At 36.5% G+C, this 19,417-nt stretch overlaps 1 protein-coding gene and 1 non-coding gene across 2 annotated transcripts in view; one reads left to right on the forward strand and one right to left on the reverse strand.

Annotated features, from left to right (window-relative positions):
- Positions 1-210: 210 nt before the first annotated feature.
- Positions 211-273, reverse strand: LOC123647865. Its single transcript, XR_006738396.1, has one exon. It is a non-coding gene; the product is annotated as a U7 small nuclear RNA (small nuclear RNA).
- Positions 274-3,717: 3,444 nt separating this feature from the next.
- ASB4 (ankyrin repeat and SOCS box containing 4) overlaps positions 3,718-19,417 on the forward strand; it is a 58,418-nt gene continuing 42,718 nt past the window's right edge. The window contains exons 1-2 of the mRNA XM_045564096.1: positions 3,718-3,904; positions 13,080-13,379. Coding sequence (XP_045420052.1) covers positions 3,718-3,904; positions 13,080-13,379 — 487 coding nt within the window. The remainder of the gene's footprint in view (positions 3,905-13,079; positions 13,380-19,417) is intronic.

Consider the following 19,417-nt stretch of genomic DNA (forward strand, 5'->3'; position numbering starts at 1 on the left):
ATTGATTTTTAGCAGAATAATACAGATAACATTCTCAATTTGGTATATTTCTTCATTGACATTTGCTTTGTTTTCTCAGATTATATCACCAAGTTTAGATCTAGTATTTATTTTTACAGCTTTGGGACAAGACTGAAATAGCTTCAGTGGAAAAATTATACCTCTCTCTTTAGCTTAAAATTTTATTTATTTAAAAAAGTATTTTTTAGGGGGAGTTCTTCCAGTGAAAATGGGAAAACCTACTATACAAATTGTAAAAGAGCTGTAACACTAACATCTTAACTTTTTCTTGAAATATTAAAGCAATTCCTTTAAGTTTCTTTTTTAAATTACCTTTTTTTTTCCGGTAACCTTCAGCCTGAGGGCCAAGTCATGAGGTTTACCAGCCCAAGGAAAGAAAGTGTGGGAGCAACTTAGGACAAACTGATCATTGGTCAAGTTTAAGTCTCAATGCTAACTTTCAGAAAGAAAACAGTTGCAAAATCAGGCATCGAGAAAATAAGCATTTTTCTAAATCACTTTATCTCCTTATTTAGTATTTCAAGGACCACATCTGGAAAACTTAAATCACGGGGTTTCTTCCACAATGCAAAGATGATAACCCTGCCACCTGTGGCAAGAGATCAACAGGCTTGCTGACGTAAGGAGGAAAAGAAAAAGTTAAAGAAGAAGCAAAAACTCCCACTGGATCCTTCTAGCCAGGAAGTCTGGAAGTCTTGATGGATTATTAGAGGAGATATGGGTTGATCCAGGGGTTAGATGCCGTGTTCTCATCCCTCCTAACACACTTATTCCTGGGGCTGGGGGTGTTGAACTTGACGGGGAAGCAACTTGGTCTGCCCGAGGAAGTCTGAGAAGACAGGTTAGTTGCTGGCATTAGAGAGAATGTGCACCCTTCAGAAAACTCCAGGCCTCAGCTTAGGTCCAAGTCCATTCTGGCCCTAAAAAGATGACAAGAAGGTGGCAGTAAAAGGCTCCTGGTTCTTCGTGGTCCTGTGTGATGTGTAAGGACCCAGCAGCGGTGATGTGCCTGGGAGAAAACACACAACGTCTGAGTATACATTGAACTAACACAGCCAAGTGGCTGCAGTGTTTGAGGACATCGAAATTGGAGGCAAATGACCAGGATTACATACTCCAGTAGGAGTGGAGACAGAAATCCGAATCCAGCCAGATAGGTCCAAGTTAGAGGAGCCACTCTGCTACTCTGCCATGGAGATCAGGGAGGGTCTCGAGTACAATGAATCCATCTGAGAACCCCTTTCCCCTCAGTCACCATGAGGTCATGTAAGTTTCACTCCTACTCCTGACTGATTGTCACCTGGTACACGTGGTCTGGCCAGACTGGTAATTTATGTCAAAAGTCTCTTCCAGTAATGCTGTTTGTTAAATATTAGTATTGTACATATTGTTCCTGTACATATCCCATATTTCCTGAAGCCATTTTGGAGGGAAAATTAGAACTCTCAAAGTAGAGAATTTTATGCAAAGAGACTGATCACTTACTTAAAAAAGACTGCTAAATATTTGCATCAGACTAAACATGTCAGACTGGCCTAAAATTGTCCCCCCTTTGCCAGTAAGTTAATTGGGGATAGCCATAATGGGGATCAGATCAATTAATTGGATACAAACAAACTATATTATTTTTGTATGAAATTCAGTAAGTTTGCAACTTTGTGTGACCACTTTGAGATGAAAAAGATCTAGTGATTTCCATCTCCACTTAAATCCGTTAGCATGCTAAGTTGCACACAGGCAGGGGTTTTTGTCTGTTTGTTCCCTGCTGTATCTCCAGTGCCCACAGTGAGTGTCTGGCATATGGTAGGTTCTCAATAGGATTTGTTGAAGGAAGTATAACTATAACATGAAGCAGACTTGCAAAATGCTCCCTAAGAATCTCAATACAATTTCAACAAAAGTAATGTGTCACAGAAGACTCAGTGGGGGACCACGCCCTTGGATGAGGAAGCATTTTGATGTACGCCTCTGTCCATTGCTGTTTTTTTTAAAATTGTATAATTTAAAACTCTAAAAAAAAATTAAACATTAAAAAATAAAAAATTAAATTAAAAGAAAAAGTCAAAACTATAGTATGAGAAGTCAAGACAATAATTATCGCTGTGAGGTAGGTGAGTGTTTTGATTGGAAGAGGATATAAAAGGGGCTTCAGATGGGCTTCAGCTACTCTGTGGTTTGATCTCAGCGTTGATTACACGAGTGTGATCACTTTGTGAAAATATGACAACCTGTAAACTTACGACTTGTCATTTTCTCGTATTTATGTTACACATCAATAAAATAAGTTAAAAGTTATGCTGTGATTTGTACCCACATTTATATACTTAGGTAAATTCTAAGAATCAAATAGTGGTATCATTTTAGGTTCCTTAAAATTCATGTTGCTAATTATTCAGCAGAAAGTTGGCACCAATTTTGACTCCCACAAACAATATATAAAATGTGATTTGTTTGCATTCTCATTAGTACTTGCGATCATCATTTTTTCTACTTTTTAATGATTATAACTTAAAAAATTGAGTATATTTTTTCTCTCCAACTTTTTATTTGGAAAAATTTCAAACTTACAGATAGCTGGAAGAATAATATAATGGACATATATTTTTCTCTCCAGGTTTTTATTTTGAAAAATTTCAAACTTACAGAATATCTAAAAGAATAATTTAATAGATACTGGTATATTCTTCATTAGATTTGCCAACTCTTAACTTTTTGCAGCATTTTCTTTCTCCCTCTGTTTCTGTTTGCACACACACACATACACACACCTGTTGATCTGTATTTCTGACTTATTTTAAAAGAAGTTTTAGACATCATGACAATTTATCCCTTAATGCATCACTTAAGAATAAGAATATTCTTCTGGATCACCACAGTACATTTATTACACCTCAAAAATTAGCAATTACATATTGTTATGTAATTGTTCATTTTTTATAGTTCATATTTATTGTTCACAGCAATGTCTTGTTCATATTTATAGTTCCACAATTGTCCCACTATAGTCTTTTCTAACTGATTTGTTTTTAAAAAATATAGGATTCAATACAATTCATTCACACATTTTGTTTAGCTGTTTTTGTCTTTTCAGTCTCTTTTTACCTAAAACAATTTCACCCAACCCCACTTTTTCATGATATTGAAATTTTTCAAGTCTAGGTCACTTGAAAACCTGTTTGCAAATATGTATGACCATGCTTACTTTTACAGACTCATATTATACAGTTATAGGTTTTCAGAAATGCATGCATCAACAACTGTAACAAATTTTCATTTTTGCCAATTGGTTAGTCAAAACGAGACACTGAATCTCCAGCCAGGCACCAGATGTTTTTACTGAGGGGGGAAAAAAAAGAGCATTAAGAAGTTTTAAATCTTACATTATTACTTTGATCATATACAAAATAATTGTGACATTTCATGGTTAGAAAGGTATAGTGGCAGCTTTCCTTCATATTGACACTATATATTACTGAACGGATCAGTTAATATAGAACCAGTTTAAAGGACCTGAAAATGCAGTGACAGCCAAGAAGGATATTTTGAAGTTTGAAATGATCCCTATATAAATAGAACGGATCAGCATAACTTTGGGATAAAATTAGCCGACAGTTTGTGGACTCTCCAGCGTGTGCCTGTTTGCTTGGTGCTGCTCTCCTGATAAATCACAGCAAAGCTTCCAGAGAGAGAGGAAGGATGGACGGCACCTCTGCCCCTACCACTAAATCTGGAGCTGCCAAGTTAATTAAGAAAAATTTCCTTGAGGCTTTAAAGTCAAATGACTTCGGAAAATTGAAGGCCATTTTAATCCAAAGGCAAATAGATGTCGACACAGTTTTTGAAGTTGAAGATGAGAATATGGTTTTGGCATCTTATAAACAAGGTAACAAATATAGATATAATTATAAAATTGATAGAAAATGGATTTTTTTAAATGCACACAGTGCCAGTTACCCACTGTAAACTAGTAGCTCTTATTGTTTCTGAAGTATTTATTTTGAAAATATTTCTAATTTGATCTTTTCTTTCTTTTCAAACTGGAACGCATTATGGGCTATATATTTATGTCTTTTCTTTCATTTTTTTTTTCTTTTTTCCACCACTGTGCCTAGAATTTGAAATCCTGGACAATTATATTTAGTAATGCGCTTTCTGTTTCTAACTTTTCTTTTGATAATGATGATAGAGAATGCAAAAATATTTCTAGATTATGGCTAAACAGATTGTTCAGACATGGACAACATGGCTGGTTTGGGAACAGGCTGCTAATTCTCCGTTAACAGCCACTTAAAGATACATCATCTCAATATCCATGTGGCTAAAAAAGAGGACCCCCTCCCATTTGGAGGGTTAATAAATGGATAAAGCCATGCCACAGGCACCTTGATGGTCCTTGTCATTTTAATGAGTTTTCAGTTCAGGCACAAAAAAAGCTGAACTCAGAAAAACCAAAAAGTTAACTTTTTTTCCTGAGCTACAATAAAAGTTCAAAATTGCAGATGTGCTCAACACAGAATATCTGCTTTGAAGAACTAGGGAAAACAAAAATAGAGCAACGTTTTTTATTAAGAAATTTTCTGGAAACCATGCTTAATAAATCGGAAATAAATTGGAATCGCACTGATTCTGATTTCCCAAATCAGCTAGTTCACGGGGGAGCTTGAAAAGTTAGGTTATCTGGTAGAGTGTCGGCAGACAAACACCCTGCTCCAAATCACTTCTATTTAAACAATATAGATGCTAAGGTCTTGTGTATAGCATTTAGAGAGAGATAGTAATTATTTTTCATGTTCTCATGTTTACAGATTTTTTTGTTCATATGTAAATTATCACTGTCATCTATTTCCATGTACAAATGTTAATGTTACAGTATATATTTCCGCATTAATGAACTATCCACTGATTATCAGTTCTGAAGAAAATCTAGAATAGTTGTGTTTGTGATTTTTACTTAAGGGCTTTATAATAAATTGACATTGCTATTTTGGCTGAAAGGGAGGGGGTCTATTTTTTTTGAAAAGTTGGTGGGGACTCTTAGAAAAAAGGAAGGTATATTCTGAAACTAGATTGCTTTCATCTCATAACTTTGTTCAGTGAAAAAATGTCTCAGTACTAAACTAATTTTTAAGATATTTTTAAAAACTTGTATTTGTGTCCAGTGTAAAATAACTCAGGTTCAAGTCAATGGGTGAAGGTTCTGCGGGTATGAGAAAGAAAGTTTTAGGTGCAGGCTCTCAGGAAACAGGGTGTTATTTCTCATGCCTCCAATGGTGTCATCACCCTTGAATGAGAAGAAAATGCATTTTAAATTCTTCTTGTCAATATGAGCCAACTCCTATGGTCCTCATAGAGCTAACTTTTCATTCATACTAATAGCTGTTTTCATAATTTAGTACCATGGGATGTGGCTTTCAATTAAGAAGACAGCAAATTATACCCTGTGGGAAAGGAAAAGAATAGTTCCATTTTTATGTATGCCGAGTGGATGTGTACACAGCAAGAATAGGATTTGGGGTCATATCTTTGGGGTTTATGCAGGAAATCCTTTGTGTGTGCATGTGTAGAAAGAAATATACTTACTCTCTGTTTATCATGAATATGAGGATAAGAGTCTGTCTCTCTAGTCTCAAATCCAGTTTAAAGTTTCATCTTTCTTTAAAGTTTCTTCAATTTTTTTTCACATGCTTCCAGGCTAATTATCAGTCCCTTTACAATTTCAGTTAGGAATGGAAGTGATAAATAGAGTCCTAGTTGCTAGCCAGGCAAGTAGATCTAAGTGGTTATATCAACTCCTTAAGTCACAAAGGAATTCTCAGGGAACAGTGTAGAGCTAGCTGAGTGGTCTACACTCGTTTGTTAGTTAATTCCTGTTTGAAGAGTTAAAAGGAATAAAACCTGTTTCTGTGTGGCCTTGAAGGGTATGTGGCTGGATTAAACTTTGTGCGACTTTCTTAGATCAAAGCAGACCTTTTAGATGTTGGACACTGTTGAACGGCTATACACTGCTCTTTGATTTTTTTAAAGCACTTTTGAAAAGCTCTATGCAGAAAAGTATATAAATCATAATGTGTAGCTTGATGAATTATTACAAAATAAACAAACTTATGTAACCAGCATCCGGATGAAGGAAAAGAACATCACTGTTTACTTTTAAAGTATGGAAATCTTCAGGTTTCAGTTATTTTTGGCTGGGCAATTGTATAAAATCTACTAACAAATATCACACTACTTTAAAACTTCCTTGTGTAATTAATAATGTAATTCTATATTCAACATATGATTGTCCTACAGAAAATTAACAGTAGTACAATCAGTTCTAAACCATTTTTATTTCTTTTAGAACATTTAGCGTTTTTCATAGCATTCAAAAAGTGACCAATTTTTATCCCTAAATATAGTACCTCTAAGCCGCTATGAAAGTCAGTGTATAATTTTTGGAAAGGTAACTCAGATCTTTGCTGGCAAATAAATCAACTTAGGATCTAAATATTTTTCCCCAAATCTACAATCTAATTGGTATATCAATAATCAAAAGTTGATTATATAAGCAAATATGAAATGTGAACTTTGTAGGGAGATAGAACACAGCTTTTGGGTTACAAGAAAATCCGGAAACTTATTTCCACTTCTCCCTGTAGCACTGGGCCTATCTCATTGAGTAGCTTTTCTTACCAGTCTGCAAAGAACAGATTTAGAAGCCAGTCTCCAGATTCTGTTCCAACTGTGGGTCCTATCTCTCACCAGCATCTAATAATGATTCTTAAAGTTAGAGAGGTCTCGCTTTATTTTTCCAAGTTATTTTAAGCTTCATAATCAAATCTTCAGATAAAATCATGTTTTATTAGTAATTAAAAAAAAAGAAAACTTCTCTCACACTTTGTAAAGCAGACATTGAAAATGTGCTGGTTGTCATTTGAAAGACCTCCCAGGGAATGCAGAGATAATGGGTCTTAAAAGCAAAAACAAGTAAGCAAAACTGCATTTACCAGATTTAATTTAATTTACTTTAAAATAAGAAGTACATGAAGAAAACATAAATACATGAACTACTTTTTAACTGCCAAATGCAATAAGTCGTTGAATAGTCAAGGGTTGTCAATGCTAGAAAATTTATTATGGGACAAGCATGGAGTACTTAGGGTGAGAACAAACTCAAAAGAAATCTCTAAAGAAAACTCAAAGGCCCTTTATATTGGTTTTCATTGGTGACCCACATGCTGGAAACATGAAGGAATGGCCATAAAACTGTTTCCAAAGGTTTTTTCCAACTACACATTTAGATTCTCCTTCAGATGTGCGAGCTTTGGCTCCTTAACGATACAGGCAGAATATCATGCTTATCTCTTTGGTATGAAATTCCCTAGTCAGCAAGGTTAATCAGAGTCCTTTTATTAATCAGTGTAATGCACTTTAAGTACTTCATTTATGGCCCACAGCCGCTGGTTCCTTGGTTGGTAGTCATATTTTTAATTAAAATAACGAATGAATGATTTCACTTGAAAATTTTCTGGCAGGTACTCTATCTACTTTACTAAGTAGGAACTGCTTTCCAAATATCTTGAAAGCTCTTATTTCCACTCTCCTAATGAATAATCTCTGTATCTCTGAAAATTTTTCCTCTTTGCCAGAAATTCACTCACCTGCTTTCCTATTAACCATCTTAGGGTTCTTTTCCCTTCCTGGATGTTCAAACTTTTTTCTTTTAAAATTTACATTTCAAGCTTGTTTTTCTTAGTTTTTTTTTTTCTCCCTCCCAGGGGAACTTTGAGAGTTATCCTGAAAATATTAGCTATTCCAAAATAGCCAAGAATTGTGCTTCAGTCTATAATCCTCCAGGACTGTGTAAATACATGGACGCAAGCAGAGCAAATGTCTGCTAATCCAGCCACAAGCAGCATGTGTAACCTTTGGCTGTAATAACAGAGGCTTCTCGCGTGTGGGGTTCTTTTGACTCAGATAACATTATAGTTGATAACTGTTGCAGAGCCCGGGCTTAGCTGAAGGGTTACCAGAGAGGTGTACATCCTCTCCAAACCCTGGAGCAGAACCAATCCCCTTACCTAAAAGATGGCCAATATACTCTGCTCCTTACCATACTCCCTGAGCTGGGCACCTTTCTACTCAGCTACTCAGGCATATCTCTTTGGCTTCAGATTTAAATTAAACACACACTCACAGAGGATTAGTCTGCACGTTTTTGCAGGTGTAAAATTTCAAGAATTCCTTTAAAACTTTAGCTACAAGTGATACTGGGTTTAGAGGTGAGCTAAATCATTGACGGCTCTTTAAAGATTTTCGGGAGGTGGAGTTTGAGAGTTAGAGTTAGCCTCTGTCAGTACTAGTGATACGAACGTGGGAACTTTATACTACTTGACCTCTACCTGACTAATTGTCTTCATTTGCAAAATGCAGGCGTTGACAAGACCCTCTCTAAGTCCCCTGCATGCGGGTAATCAGTGATGTTGTGAAGGTGAAATTGTGTCAACAGATTCTGTATCATGGTCTGGGGACGATGAAAAGTGACTGTAGATACTATAAAGCCACGTGGACATGGCATGTATTTGGGAGTTCCCTGTGGGATTTGTGCATTGAGGGAAGAATCTGTATCTCCCTCTCCTCTCTCCTTCTCAGGACAGCCCCTTGTTCCAGCAGAGCTCTTTCGCACGGAGCCACCATGGCACAGAGCCTGCAGATGTGGGGTCGAGTGTGAGTGGTTTACATTAGAGGGAGACAGTGGTTTTTCACGCTGACCCTGAGCCCTCGAGGGCTTTGTTTTCCAGTTCCGCCCCATGCCTGTCCTTTGTGCAGTCTGAGCACATAGGAAAAGGGCAGGCTGGCATCTGCAGAGGTGAACGGGGCGGGGGGACGAGGGGTGGCTTTCAAAGACAAATTCTGAGAATAAATCACATGCTAGGTTTTGAAGCCCCGAGAAAATTCTGCTGCAGAGGGAAGGGAGGGTATAAAAAATGAATCTGCCAGATCAGTTAACTGTGTTTCTAGCATGCTATGGCTGTTGGTGGTTATACTTTGGGGGACAAATTCTGATCTCTGGACATATCAGCACTGACACAAGATTGTTAACAGGCTCAGCCTCATCTGCAGTTTTTGAAGATAGCTTTCCCTTGGGTTGGGTCCTCCACGAGGGTAGGTGTACTTACTTCCATGCTTGCTAAACAGTGACCTGTGGCTCCAGCCTTATTTTAAGATGGCAATTTTATGTGGGTGGCCTCTTTGTCAGGGGCTGCTCTTTTTTCTGCTCAGAGCAGGCTTTCCTGTTATGCTCAGGACTGAATTATCCAGAACTGTCCCCCACACTACTACTACCAAAGTTCTGCCACACAGCTTCCAGACACACTTCAGCATACCCTGAGCCACAGCCCACAATCAGCCCTAGTCCCATTTCTCTATTTTAGCTCCCCAGGGACAGCTGGTAAGGTGTCTGTTGCTACCTACCTACACACAGTCCCATCTAGGAGAGATGAGCTGTAGGCACAGTTCCATTCTGGGGGTAAGCTGAGTTCCAGAACTTGGTGGTCTGTGAGTCTGACCAGTTAATGGTTATGATTATGAGAGGTGCAGATAAAACTGACTGTGAGGCCAAGGATAACAGATTAATGTAATAAATGGGCAATATATATTCTCTAGGCGCTACTGGGAATTTAGGATGAAGAAAAAAAATCAACAAGCAGATGCATTTTCATATCAGAGATGTGATAGTTTATAGGTGAATTCAGGATCGTCTTCCCTTCCTTGTGATTTGTGAAATGGTCCCGGAGCTAAACCTATTCTGTTTCCACAAAGACAAAGACCGATGGAAACTCCGCACTGCGGATATTCTGAGTTCATGAGTTTGGACAGAAGCAGACAACTTATAACTCTAGCAGGCTGAAAAAGTGGCAGTTTTCTCATCTGGAAAATGAAAGGCTTGGACTGAATAATCTTCCCTCCAGCTCTAACATTCTGTGTTTCTTTGATTTTACATCAAAACAGTGTTCTTTTAATCAGCTCTCTGCCGCTTCCTTTCCGAGATCATTTTTCTTCCCATTGCAGAAGCAGGCATGAGTTTCCAACCAGTTGTTGCATATAGCTGCCTAATCTTTGCCACTAATCGGCAGGCAGAATACACCATGGTTTTCAGATCTGGACCCAGCTTCTTTCCAAGACAGGACAAACTGTTTTTGAGAATTGCTTGTTGAGGAAATTTGAGTATTAAAATGACTGATTAAGTATTGCTGTTAATGTAATTCATTATTATCAAAAGCAGGTTGCATGACAAATAGATTAAGAACTCTGCTTGGAAAACAGATTCATGTACATAACTAAATGCAAATGTATAAATGGATCCATACATACATACATTGTGTGTGCATATCTATCTACACACACACACACACACACACACACACACACACACACACACACACAGGCAAAGGTCTGATACTCCTCAGCTCAGACTACTGTGACACCACTTAGCTTTGCCAGGGAATGTCCATATAACCAAACACCATCTCTGTTCAGTGACTGGAATCTCAAATTAGTATCTTAGAACTTAATTCTATTAGCTGAATACAGATTCCTACATAAATTCACATAATCCTGAGAAGAATCATGCTTTGAACAATCCTTGGTCCATTGGACCTTGGTGTGAAATAACTGGATTTCTTTTTAAAGAGAAGATTTAGATAAGTGGAGAGGTGGGAGAGAGAGAATGCAAGATGGCCCTAGAATTCTAAACTGGATAAAAAGGGATTAAAGTTGGGTGAGTATGTGTGTGTGTGTGTGTGTGTGTATGTGTGTGTGTGTGTGTAGCTAGGTTGGAGGGTGGGCTGCAAAAAGACAAGGTTTGGGTTGAATTCTTTCATTCCTGTGGAATTAATCAGCATTGTGCATAACCCTGTAAATGGCTTCTTTACATTAAATTCTTTTTTCCCCTTCTGGATGGACAATAGTTTATTTTAATTTTATTTATTTTAATATAAAGTAACACATGCACAGGGTATGAAATTTGAAAGTTACACAGAGAGCATTCAAGAGAAAGTACATCTATGTTCTTGTCCCCTGGCCCCTGAGATCTTCTTGGAAGCCACCACTGTAACCAGTTTCTTGTTACAGGTGTTTACAAATATATGTGCACATAATAGCATAGTTTGCATACTCTTTAGCTCCCTGCTTCTCTCCTTCAATAATTTTTCCATTTCAGTCTATATAGAACTGCCCAATTCTTTTTATTGGCTGTATAGTATTTCATAGTATAGAGGTACTATAATTTATTTGAACGGTCTTCTATGGGTTAACAGTGAAGTTGTCTCCAATCATTTAACTATTATGAACAACGCTGTCAGATAGTACATGTTCTTGTATATAGACTGGTTTACCAGGATTTGTAACTCCCTTGAGCACCTTTCACAGCATGTACAATGCCAGTGGTGGTCCTTGTGTGATGCATGGTCCTTTAGGGCATGTCACACATAAGTTATTATACTTATAAGATAAATACCCAGGAATGACACATAATTAGTGTTTTTCACTTAAATGAGAGAATTTTAACAGCTGACCACCAGGCCTACTTTCGATGTGGTCACCATCCTCAGAGTGCCCTCTGGTCGCTCACCATTTCTTGGAAAGGGTGGTGCCCAGAAGTAATCATAATATTCTGGATTTATTCTGACCTCATCTAATCAGTGAAGAATATAACTTTTATTTCCTTATTCTGGACACTGCACTTTTATTAATGTAGTTTAAAATTGTATTAGTTTTTTGGCAGCTCCATCCCGGTGTTGGCTCGTTTTGAGATTACTGTCAACTCCAATCCCCAGGTTTTTTTCTCAAATAAATGGCCATTAAACCATATTCCACTTACCTTGTACTTGTAAGTGGAATTTTTATAACCTAAAAGCAAACTTTTGATTTATCCATGTTAAAATTTATTTTGTTGTGTCAGCCCTAGAGTCTTTTCCAGGCTGTTGAGCTATCCCTACATCTTCATCTTGCCATCAATATTTCTTCTTTCTGTACCTATTTTCCATTCCTCACTCATAGTGAGATTAAATGCTATGGCTATAAGTGTTGACATCAAAAGAAAATTTATAAAGTCATCATTGTTATAGCTTGTCAAAAGTGGCAATTGTTGCAGACCTGTAGAAAAAGGATGAGCTCAGTGTATAGAACTTGGAGGTCAGAGGGAGAAAGGGGGGGGGGAGAGAGAGAGAGAGTGTGCGCGCATACTTCCAACAACTAATAGGAAAAATTTATCTAAGATCTCAGACCTAGGTACAATTATGCTTCTCCTGACTGATTAATTTGTGTATAGCTTGTGAGCATAGTTAATTGTGCAACACATCTTGTTTAACCATTTAATTTGGCTGCTAGGAAGTTCAAAGGCAAATTCGCAAGGCAGTTCTAGTGTACAGAACATGGTTTATATTTTCTGTACCTGCATATCTTACTTTTGACCTCTTTTTACATTCCTACTTCTCCTTGCCCTTATCTCCTAGATCATTTAAAAATGTTGTGTTGTGTAAAAGTTTTGAATTGCCTTAAATTCTTTGGAAAGAGATATTGTATAAACCAACAGGTAGGTAAATAAAATCTTGGTGTGATACATTTTTTAACAAGATTAAACACATTCACACTTTGGATTGATAATAACAGTAGGAAAAAAGAACTGGGGTCGAATAAAAATTATAAGCTTGTAAATAACAGTTTTGGAATCATTCAAGACAAATTCTCAATGATTGGGAGTTAAAAAAAAATTCCTGAAAAATTTCATGTAACTTACCATGTCAAATAAAATACAATCACATAATGACAGTCCAAAACTCAAATGCCTTCAAGATCCAAATAGGTAAATTAAATAAAGAAACAGAATAGCATAATAAGGAATAGTAGAGACTATGAGAACTTGAGAAAGCCTATCACAGTTAAGTACATCAAAATATGCCATTAAATTGAACATTTGCAGACCCATCAGCTACTAGTTTAAAACCTCTGAGTCATTTTTCCCCCAATTTTATAAATGTGATCCAAATAAAATACTTTGTAAAAATCCTCTTTTTCAGGTTATTGGTTGCCTAGTTATAAATTAAAGTCTTCTTGGGCAACAGGCCTGCATCTCTCTGTCTTGTTTGGTCATGTGGAATGTCTTCTGGTGCTACTAGACCACAATGCTACAATCAACTGTAGACCCAATGGGAAAACGCCTCTTCACGTGGCTTGTGAAATGGCCAACCTGGATTGCGTAAACATCCTCTGTGACCGCGGAGCAAAGCTCAATTGCTACTCCTTAAGTGGACACACAGCTTTGCACTTCTGTACAACTCCAAGCTCCATTCTCTGTGCCAAGCAACTGGTTTGGAGAGGTAAGCCTTTCTGGGTGGCCAACACTGTTGACTGCATGCACACTCATGGTTTCGAGACTTGGTGACTCCAACCTACCTCAGGCAACGTAATAGGCATCCCTACACATTAAGCCTAGTTCAAAGGGCCTTAGAAATACATATGAGTGTATGTAAATATTAATATATTTAGTTCTGTTAGTCCAGGTCATTCAGTCATGATCACATTGGAATCATCGTTATTTTTAGTTGTAGGAAGCTCATTAATTTATTCACTTAACAAATATTTATCTTGCTTCTATTATGCATTAGCAATGTGTTAAGTTAGTGAAAAAGAGAAAATAGTTCCTGTTCTCAAAGAGCTTATATTCTAGTAGGGAAGATAAATAATAACAAAATAAATTCATAAATATATAATTATAGATTGGAAAAAGTGTTAGAAAGGATGAAACAGGAGTTATAAAAGAGAATGTCAGAAATGAACTATGATAAAAGGTGTAAACTTCTCTAAGGAAATGGTACATAAGCTGAAACTTTAAGAATTAGAAGGAGCTAACCATTTAAAAAAGGAACCAAGAGGAAGTGGAGTCTAGGTAGAGAGAGGGAATAGCCTGAGCAAAGTTGCTAGGAGGGCAAAAAAACTGGAATATTAAACAAATGGAAGAGGGCTCGTATGACTGGAGTATCGTGGGTGTGAGGTAGGGTAGGAGAACAGGAGGGGAGAGGAGAGTATCACAAGATGACACTGGATGTGTTAGATCCTACAGGGCCTTCTGGGGACCAAACTAAAGGGTTTGGAAATGGAGCTACTGAAAAGTTGAAGTAAGACAGTGAAATGAGTGACATGGTTTAATTTTCACTTAAAGTCATCATTCTGGAGTTATGCAGAAAATGGGTTGGAGCAGGGCAAGGAAGGAAGCAGGGAGGGCAGCAGAAAGTCTGTTATAAGACTCCAGGTGATAAAAGACGGTGGCTTGCACTAAGATGCCAGATTGGGTAAGAAGATGAGAAGATGGATTTGCAATATATTTGGGAAGCAAAATTGATGGGATTTGGAGATGGACTGCATGTGGGTAGGGCATGAAGGAAAAGGAAGTTCCAAGTGTCATTGCCAGGTTTCTGGTTTTAGAAAATGGGCAAATATGATGGCATTTTTTTGAGATGGAGAAATTTGAGGAACAAACAGCTATGTGGGGATGATAATTTAATCTGTATTTTAAAAGTCAGCTTGTAGGGGTATAATTTTCATTCAGTAAAATTCACAGTAAAATTTATTATTTTTGAGAAACAATCTTTCTGCAAAACCATTACCACAATCATTTAAAAAAGTTTCCTGATGCCCTTTGTGGTTAATCCTCTCCTCCCCTACACTCCTAACAACCCTGATCTGTTTTCTGTTCCTATAGTTTTGTCCCTTTCAGAATGCCATATACATTAAGTTACACAATATGTAGCCTTTTGAGTCTGGTTCCTCCCACTTAGCATAATGCATTTGAGATTCATCCATGTGGTTGCATGGACCAATAAATCAGGACTTTTTATTGCTGAGTAGTATTCCATTGTACACATGAAACACAGTTTACCCATTCCCCAGTACAGGGACACTGGATTGTTCCTAGTTTTTGTCAATTTTTCACAAAAAGCTGATATAAACATTTGAAATGTGTTCTCATGTGAACATGTAAATACCTAGGAGTGGGATGATGGGGTGTATGGTAAATTTATAAGAAACTGCCACATTGTTTTCCAAAGTGATTTTACCATCTTGTATTTCCACCAGCAACGTATGAGAATGCCAGTTCCTCCCCATCCTTGACAGAACTTGATAATGTGAGATTTTTTTAAAAAATTTATTTTAGCCATTCTAATATGTTTGTAATGATATTTCATTGTGGTTTTAATTTGAATTTCCCTAATGACTAATGATATTGAATGTGTTTTCATAATTTATTTGCCAGCCGTATATTCACTTTGGTGAAACATTTGTATATATCTTTTGCTCCTTTTTTTAAAATGAGTTGTTTATTTTCTTATTACTGATTTGAGAGAGTTCTTTATGTATTCTGGGTACTAGTCCTTTATCAGATATGTATTTTTCACATATTTTTATTCATTTGTTGGCTTTTCTTTTCATTTTCCTAATAGCATCTTTCAAGGAGCAGAAGTATTTAATTTTGCTAAATCAAATTTATCATTTTTTTTCCTCTTATGTCTTGTGCCTTTTGTGTCCTATCTAAGAAATCTCTGATTACCTCAGGTAACAAAATTTTTTCCTCTGTTTCTTTCTAGAAGTTTTATAATTTCATGTTTTACTTTTATACCTAGGACTCACTTTGATTTTTGTATGTGGTGTGAGTGTGGGTGGAGGCTCATTTTTTTTTTTTTATGTGGATATCCAGTTTTTTCAACACTATTTGTTGAAGAGACTATTTTTTTCACCATTGAGTTGCCTTGGTATCTTTGCCAAAAATTCATTGGCCACATATGTATGGGTTTATTTCTGGACTCTAGCTTATTTCATTGATATATCTATCTTTTGCTAATGCTCCATGACTTGATTAATGTAATTTTGTATTAAGTCTTTAAATCAGGTAGAGTGAGTCCTCCTAGATCAGTTTTAAATATTAGAAGTTTCACATCTTTTTGAGACTTCAAAGTGAATAAGTCAAGGATGCACTTGATATAAAAGTATGAATTTTGGAAGAGAGCTCTGGACTAAAGCTATAATTTCAAAATTATTGGCCTATAGATTGTATTTAAAGCCAAGGAAATTGATGAAATCACCTGAAAAAAAAGTATATGTAGAGAAAAGTGAACCTAGGGCCAAGCCCCTAGGTTGAATTCTAACATTTAGATGTCAGAAGATTGGGAAGGAGCCAATAAAGGAGTGTAAGATATACTGATATGTGAAATTGGACAAACCTAACAGCATTTTGGCAACACGGGGACTAAGAAAGAGGTCGGTTCCAGAAGCAGTGAGTGGCCAGGATATTGACAGCTACGGAAGTTTAATTAGATATTCATTCGATTAGGTGACAGAGTTATAACTGAGAAAAATAGTTTTGGTGAAATGGTGTGGAAGCCAGATTAGGACGGTATAAGGTGTGAATGGGTGGTTAGAAACTTGAGATAGGGTATAAAGACAACTGTTTAAAAAAAGTTAGATTGCAAAAGTGAGCGTAAGAATAACATGATTGCTAGAAGGGGCATGGGGCAGGGGAGATTACAGGAGAGTATTATCTGTGGTCTATAGATAAAAGAAAATGCTTGTAGGCCAAAGGAATGATACATGAAAGAAAAGAGTTGAAGATGCATGAGGCAGGATAACTGAAAGGTTCTAACTTTGGGAAGTTGAAATGAGTTGAAATCCAGAGACTATGGGACACATCATCATTTTCAACAGGAAGCCCAAAGTAAAAGCTGGTCTTAAATGCCAGTGCATTTATAGATTTCGTGGTGCTAAGATAAGGAAGTCCATACCAGCTGTCTTCCCCTGCCCCCCCCCATATATGAGACAAAGTCATCAGCCAAAAAAGAGAAAAGAGCAGAAAACATGGAAATTTTTTAAGAGTGTGGAAGGAACAGAAAGGTCGTAGGTAAAAAAAAAATGGGACAAAAAACTTACTAGAGAAATGTGGTAAGACTACTGAACTCATAAAAGATGGCGTGGTCTTCTTAACCTGTGGGAATTAAGGGGGAAGAACACCCCCAGCTTATTCTCCTTCTTGCATGTCTTAGGAGGAAGGGCCTAACACCAAGACATAGGGATGGGGTAGGCGTCAGTTGGAGTCCATCCACCTTTCTATGTGTGGCCTTCGCCACCCTTCACATTTACTCATTCATTTTCTATATTTAGTTTTCATTTTTATTAATTTTTTTACTTTAATTAATTTAAACTTTTTTTTTTTTTTTTGAGACAGAGTCTCACTCTGTTGCCCAGGCTAGAGTGCCGTGGCATCAAGCTAGCTCACAGGAACCTCAAACTCCTGGGCTCAAGCAATCCTCCTGCCTCAGCCTCCCAAGTAGCTGGGACTACAGGCATGCGCCACTATGCCTGGCTAATTTTTTCTATATATACTTTTTTTAGTTGTCCATATAATTTCTTTCTATTTTTAGTAGAGATGGGGTCTTGCTCTTGCTCAGGCTGGTCTCGAACTCCTGAGCTCAAACAATTCACCCTCATCGGCCTCCCAGAGTGCTAGGATAATTTAAACTTTAAGCCTTTTATTTAAAAATTTTTAGAACATATTTATTCATTTATTTTCTAGATTTAGTTTTCATTTTTATTAATTTTTTACTTTAATTTAAAAATTTAAGTCTTTTATTTAAAGATTTTTAGAACAATTATAAATTAAGTATTTGTTTAAAATTGTTAAGATTTTATTGTTTCAAATTTCTTTTTCCTTACTTCTTTTGGGAGTGAGAACATTTCAGATCTACTCTCAGCACACTTCAAGTCTACAACACAGTATTATTAACCACAGTCATCGCGTCCTATGTTAGATCTTCCGAAGTTATTCATCCCGCTTCACTGAAACTTTGTTCACTTTTTATATGGCTGCCTTTTCACGTGACCTCATCAACCACGAACTGATAGAGCTGCCAACCTTGTCATTCCTCAGAGGCATCACCTTTCTCAGTAGGCACAGTTATTTCCATCTTTTTTGTCCCTGTCAACAGAGGGAGACTACCTAGAGATGGGAAGGAATGAAGAGTTTGGGGATAGCTTGAACAGCGCCCCCTACAGGCCGACGCTAGTGAATCAGGCTCACAACAATCAAACAGAGAGTGGGAAGTCCATTAAAGATTTACTTACTCTTTAAAGCCATAGCATTAAAGGCTGAATTCACGAAGAAAGGAAAGATAGATTAGAGAAGGCAAAAACTGTTCAACTTTGGTATGACAAATATCATAAAATTAAAAGGCAGTCAGAAAACTTGGGGAAAAATTTGGGACTACATGACAAAGGGCTAAATCTTAATATATAAAGAAATTTTAAAGTTAAAGTAAGGAGGTTAACAACTAAGTGAAAAAAGAAAAAAAAAGGAAAAAGAAGAAAAGAGAAAAAAAGGAAAAAAGAGAAAAAAGGTATAAAAATAAAAAGAACAAAAAAAGAATAACCATGTAAACAGCAAATAAAGGTATGACATAGTGATTGGCTTCACTGGTAATCAGTGACATCAATTAACATAAAAATTAGATAATTTTTTATTACATTAAAGGGGAAGAGGAAGATGATAATACAAACACCAGGGAAGTGCTCTCACAACTCAGAATGTGAATGGGTACAAACTGGAGGACAAATTGACAACACGTATCAAAAGCTTAAAACATTTTTTTAACTCAAAAATGCCAATTCTAGGATTAGAGACTAATTTTAGGTAGGAGGACCTTTTGATGCAGGGCTCTCATTTATTTAGGGCCTCAAATGCAGATATTTGATATTAAGAGCTTATACCTAGAGTCAAGGAGATAACCAAGAAGAAAGGGCAAAGAAGATAATTATCATGTAACTTAGAATTGTGTTTGGTTACATGATCTATAGTATGCTAGACATTAATTTCTCCTAATTCTCTAAGAGTTTTCACAGTAATGCAGTTATAGCATATTTTATTTTATATTTTTGTCTTAGAAGTTTTGATTAGTTAAGGAAAACATTTAAAATATACCACAATTTTAAAAATGTGTTGGCACTTTTTATTTTTAAATATATTTAGAGTTTCAAAAAAATTGTCTAATTTCTTTGTGCTCTCAGAGAATCATTTATGTTACTGAAAAATGAAAAATACTTACATATCTAATAGGAAATTTCACGTTGTTACTGCCATGCCATGCAGACATTAAAAATGATGTTGTAAAAGAATGTTCATTGACATGGAAAGGTTTTTAAAAGCAGCTTGTGGGACAGTATGACCTGTATAGACTTATATTTCTAAAAATTATATATGACTACACATATCAGAAAATAATACCTAAATTATCAGAGACAAACTTGATACCATAACTAATGTTTAACCGTAGCAAAGCCATTTCAAAAAGGCAAATCTATTATTCCAGAGCCT

The sequence above is a fragment of the Lemur catta genome, chromosome 11 (assembly GCF_020740605.2).
Source record: "Lemur catta isolate mLemCat1 chromosome 11, mLemCat1.pri, whole genome shotgun sequence".
Taxonomy (NCBI): domain Eukaryota; kingdom Metazoa; phylum Chordata; class Mammalia; order Primates; family Lemuridae; genus Lemur; species Lemur catta.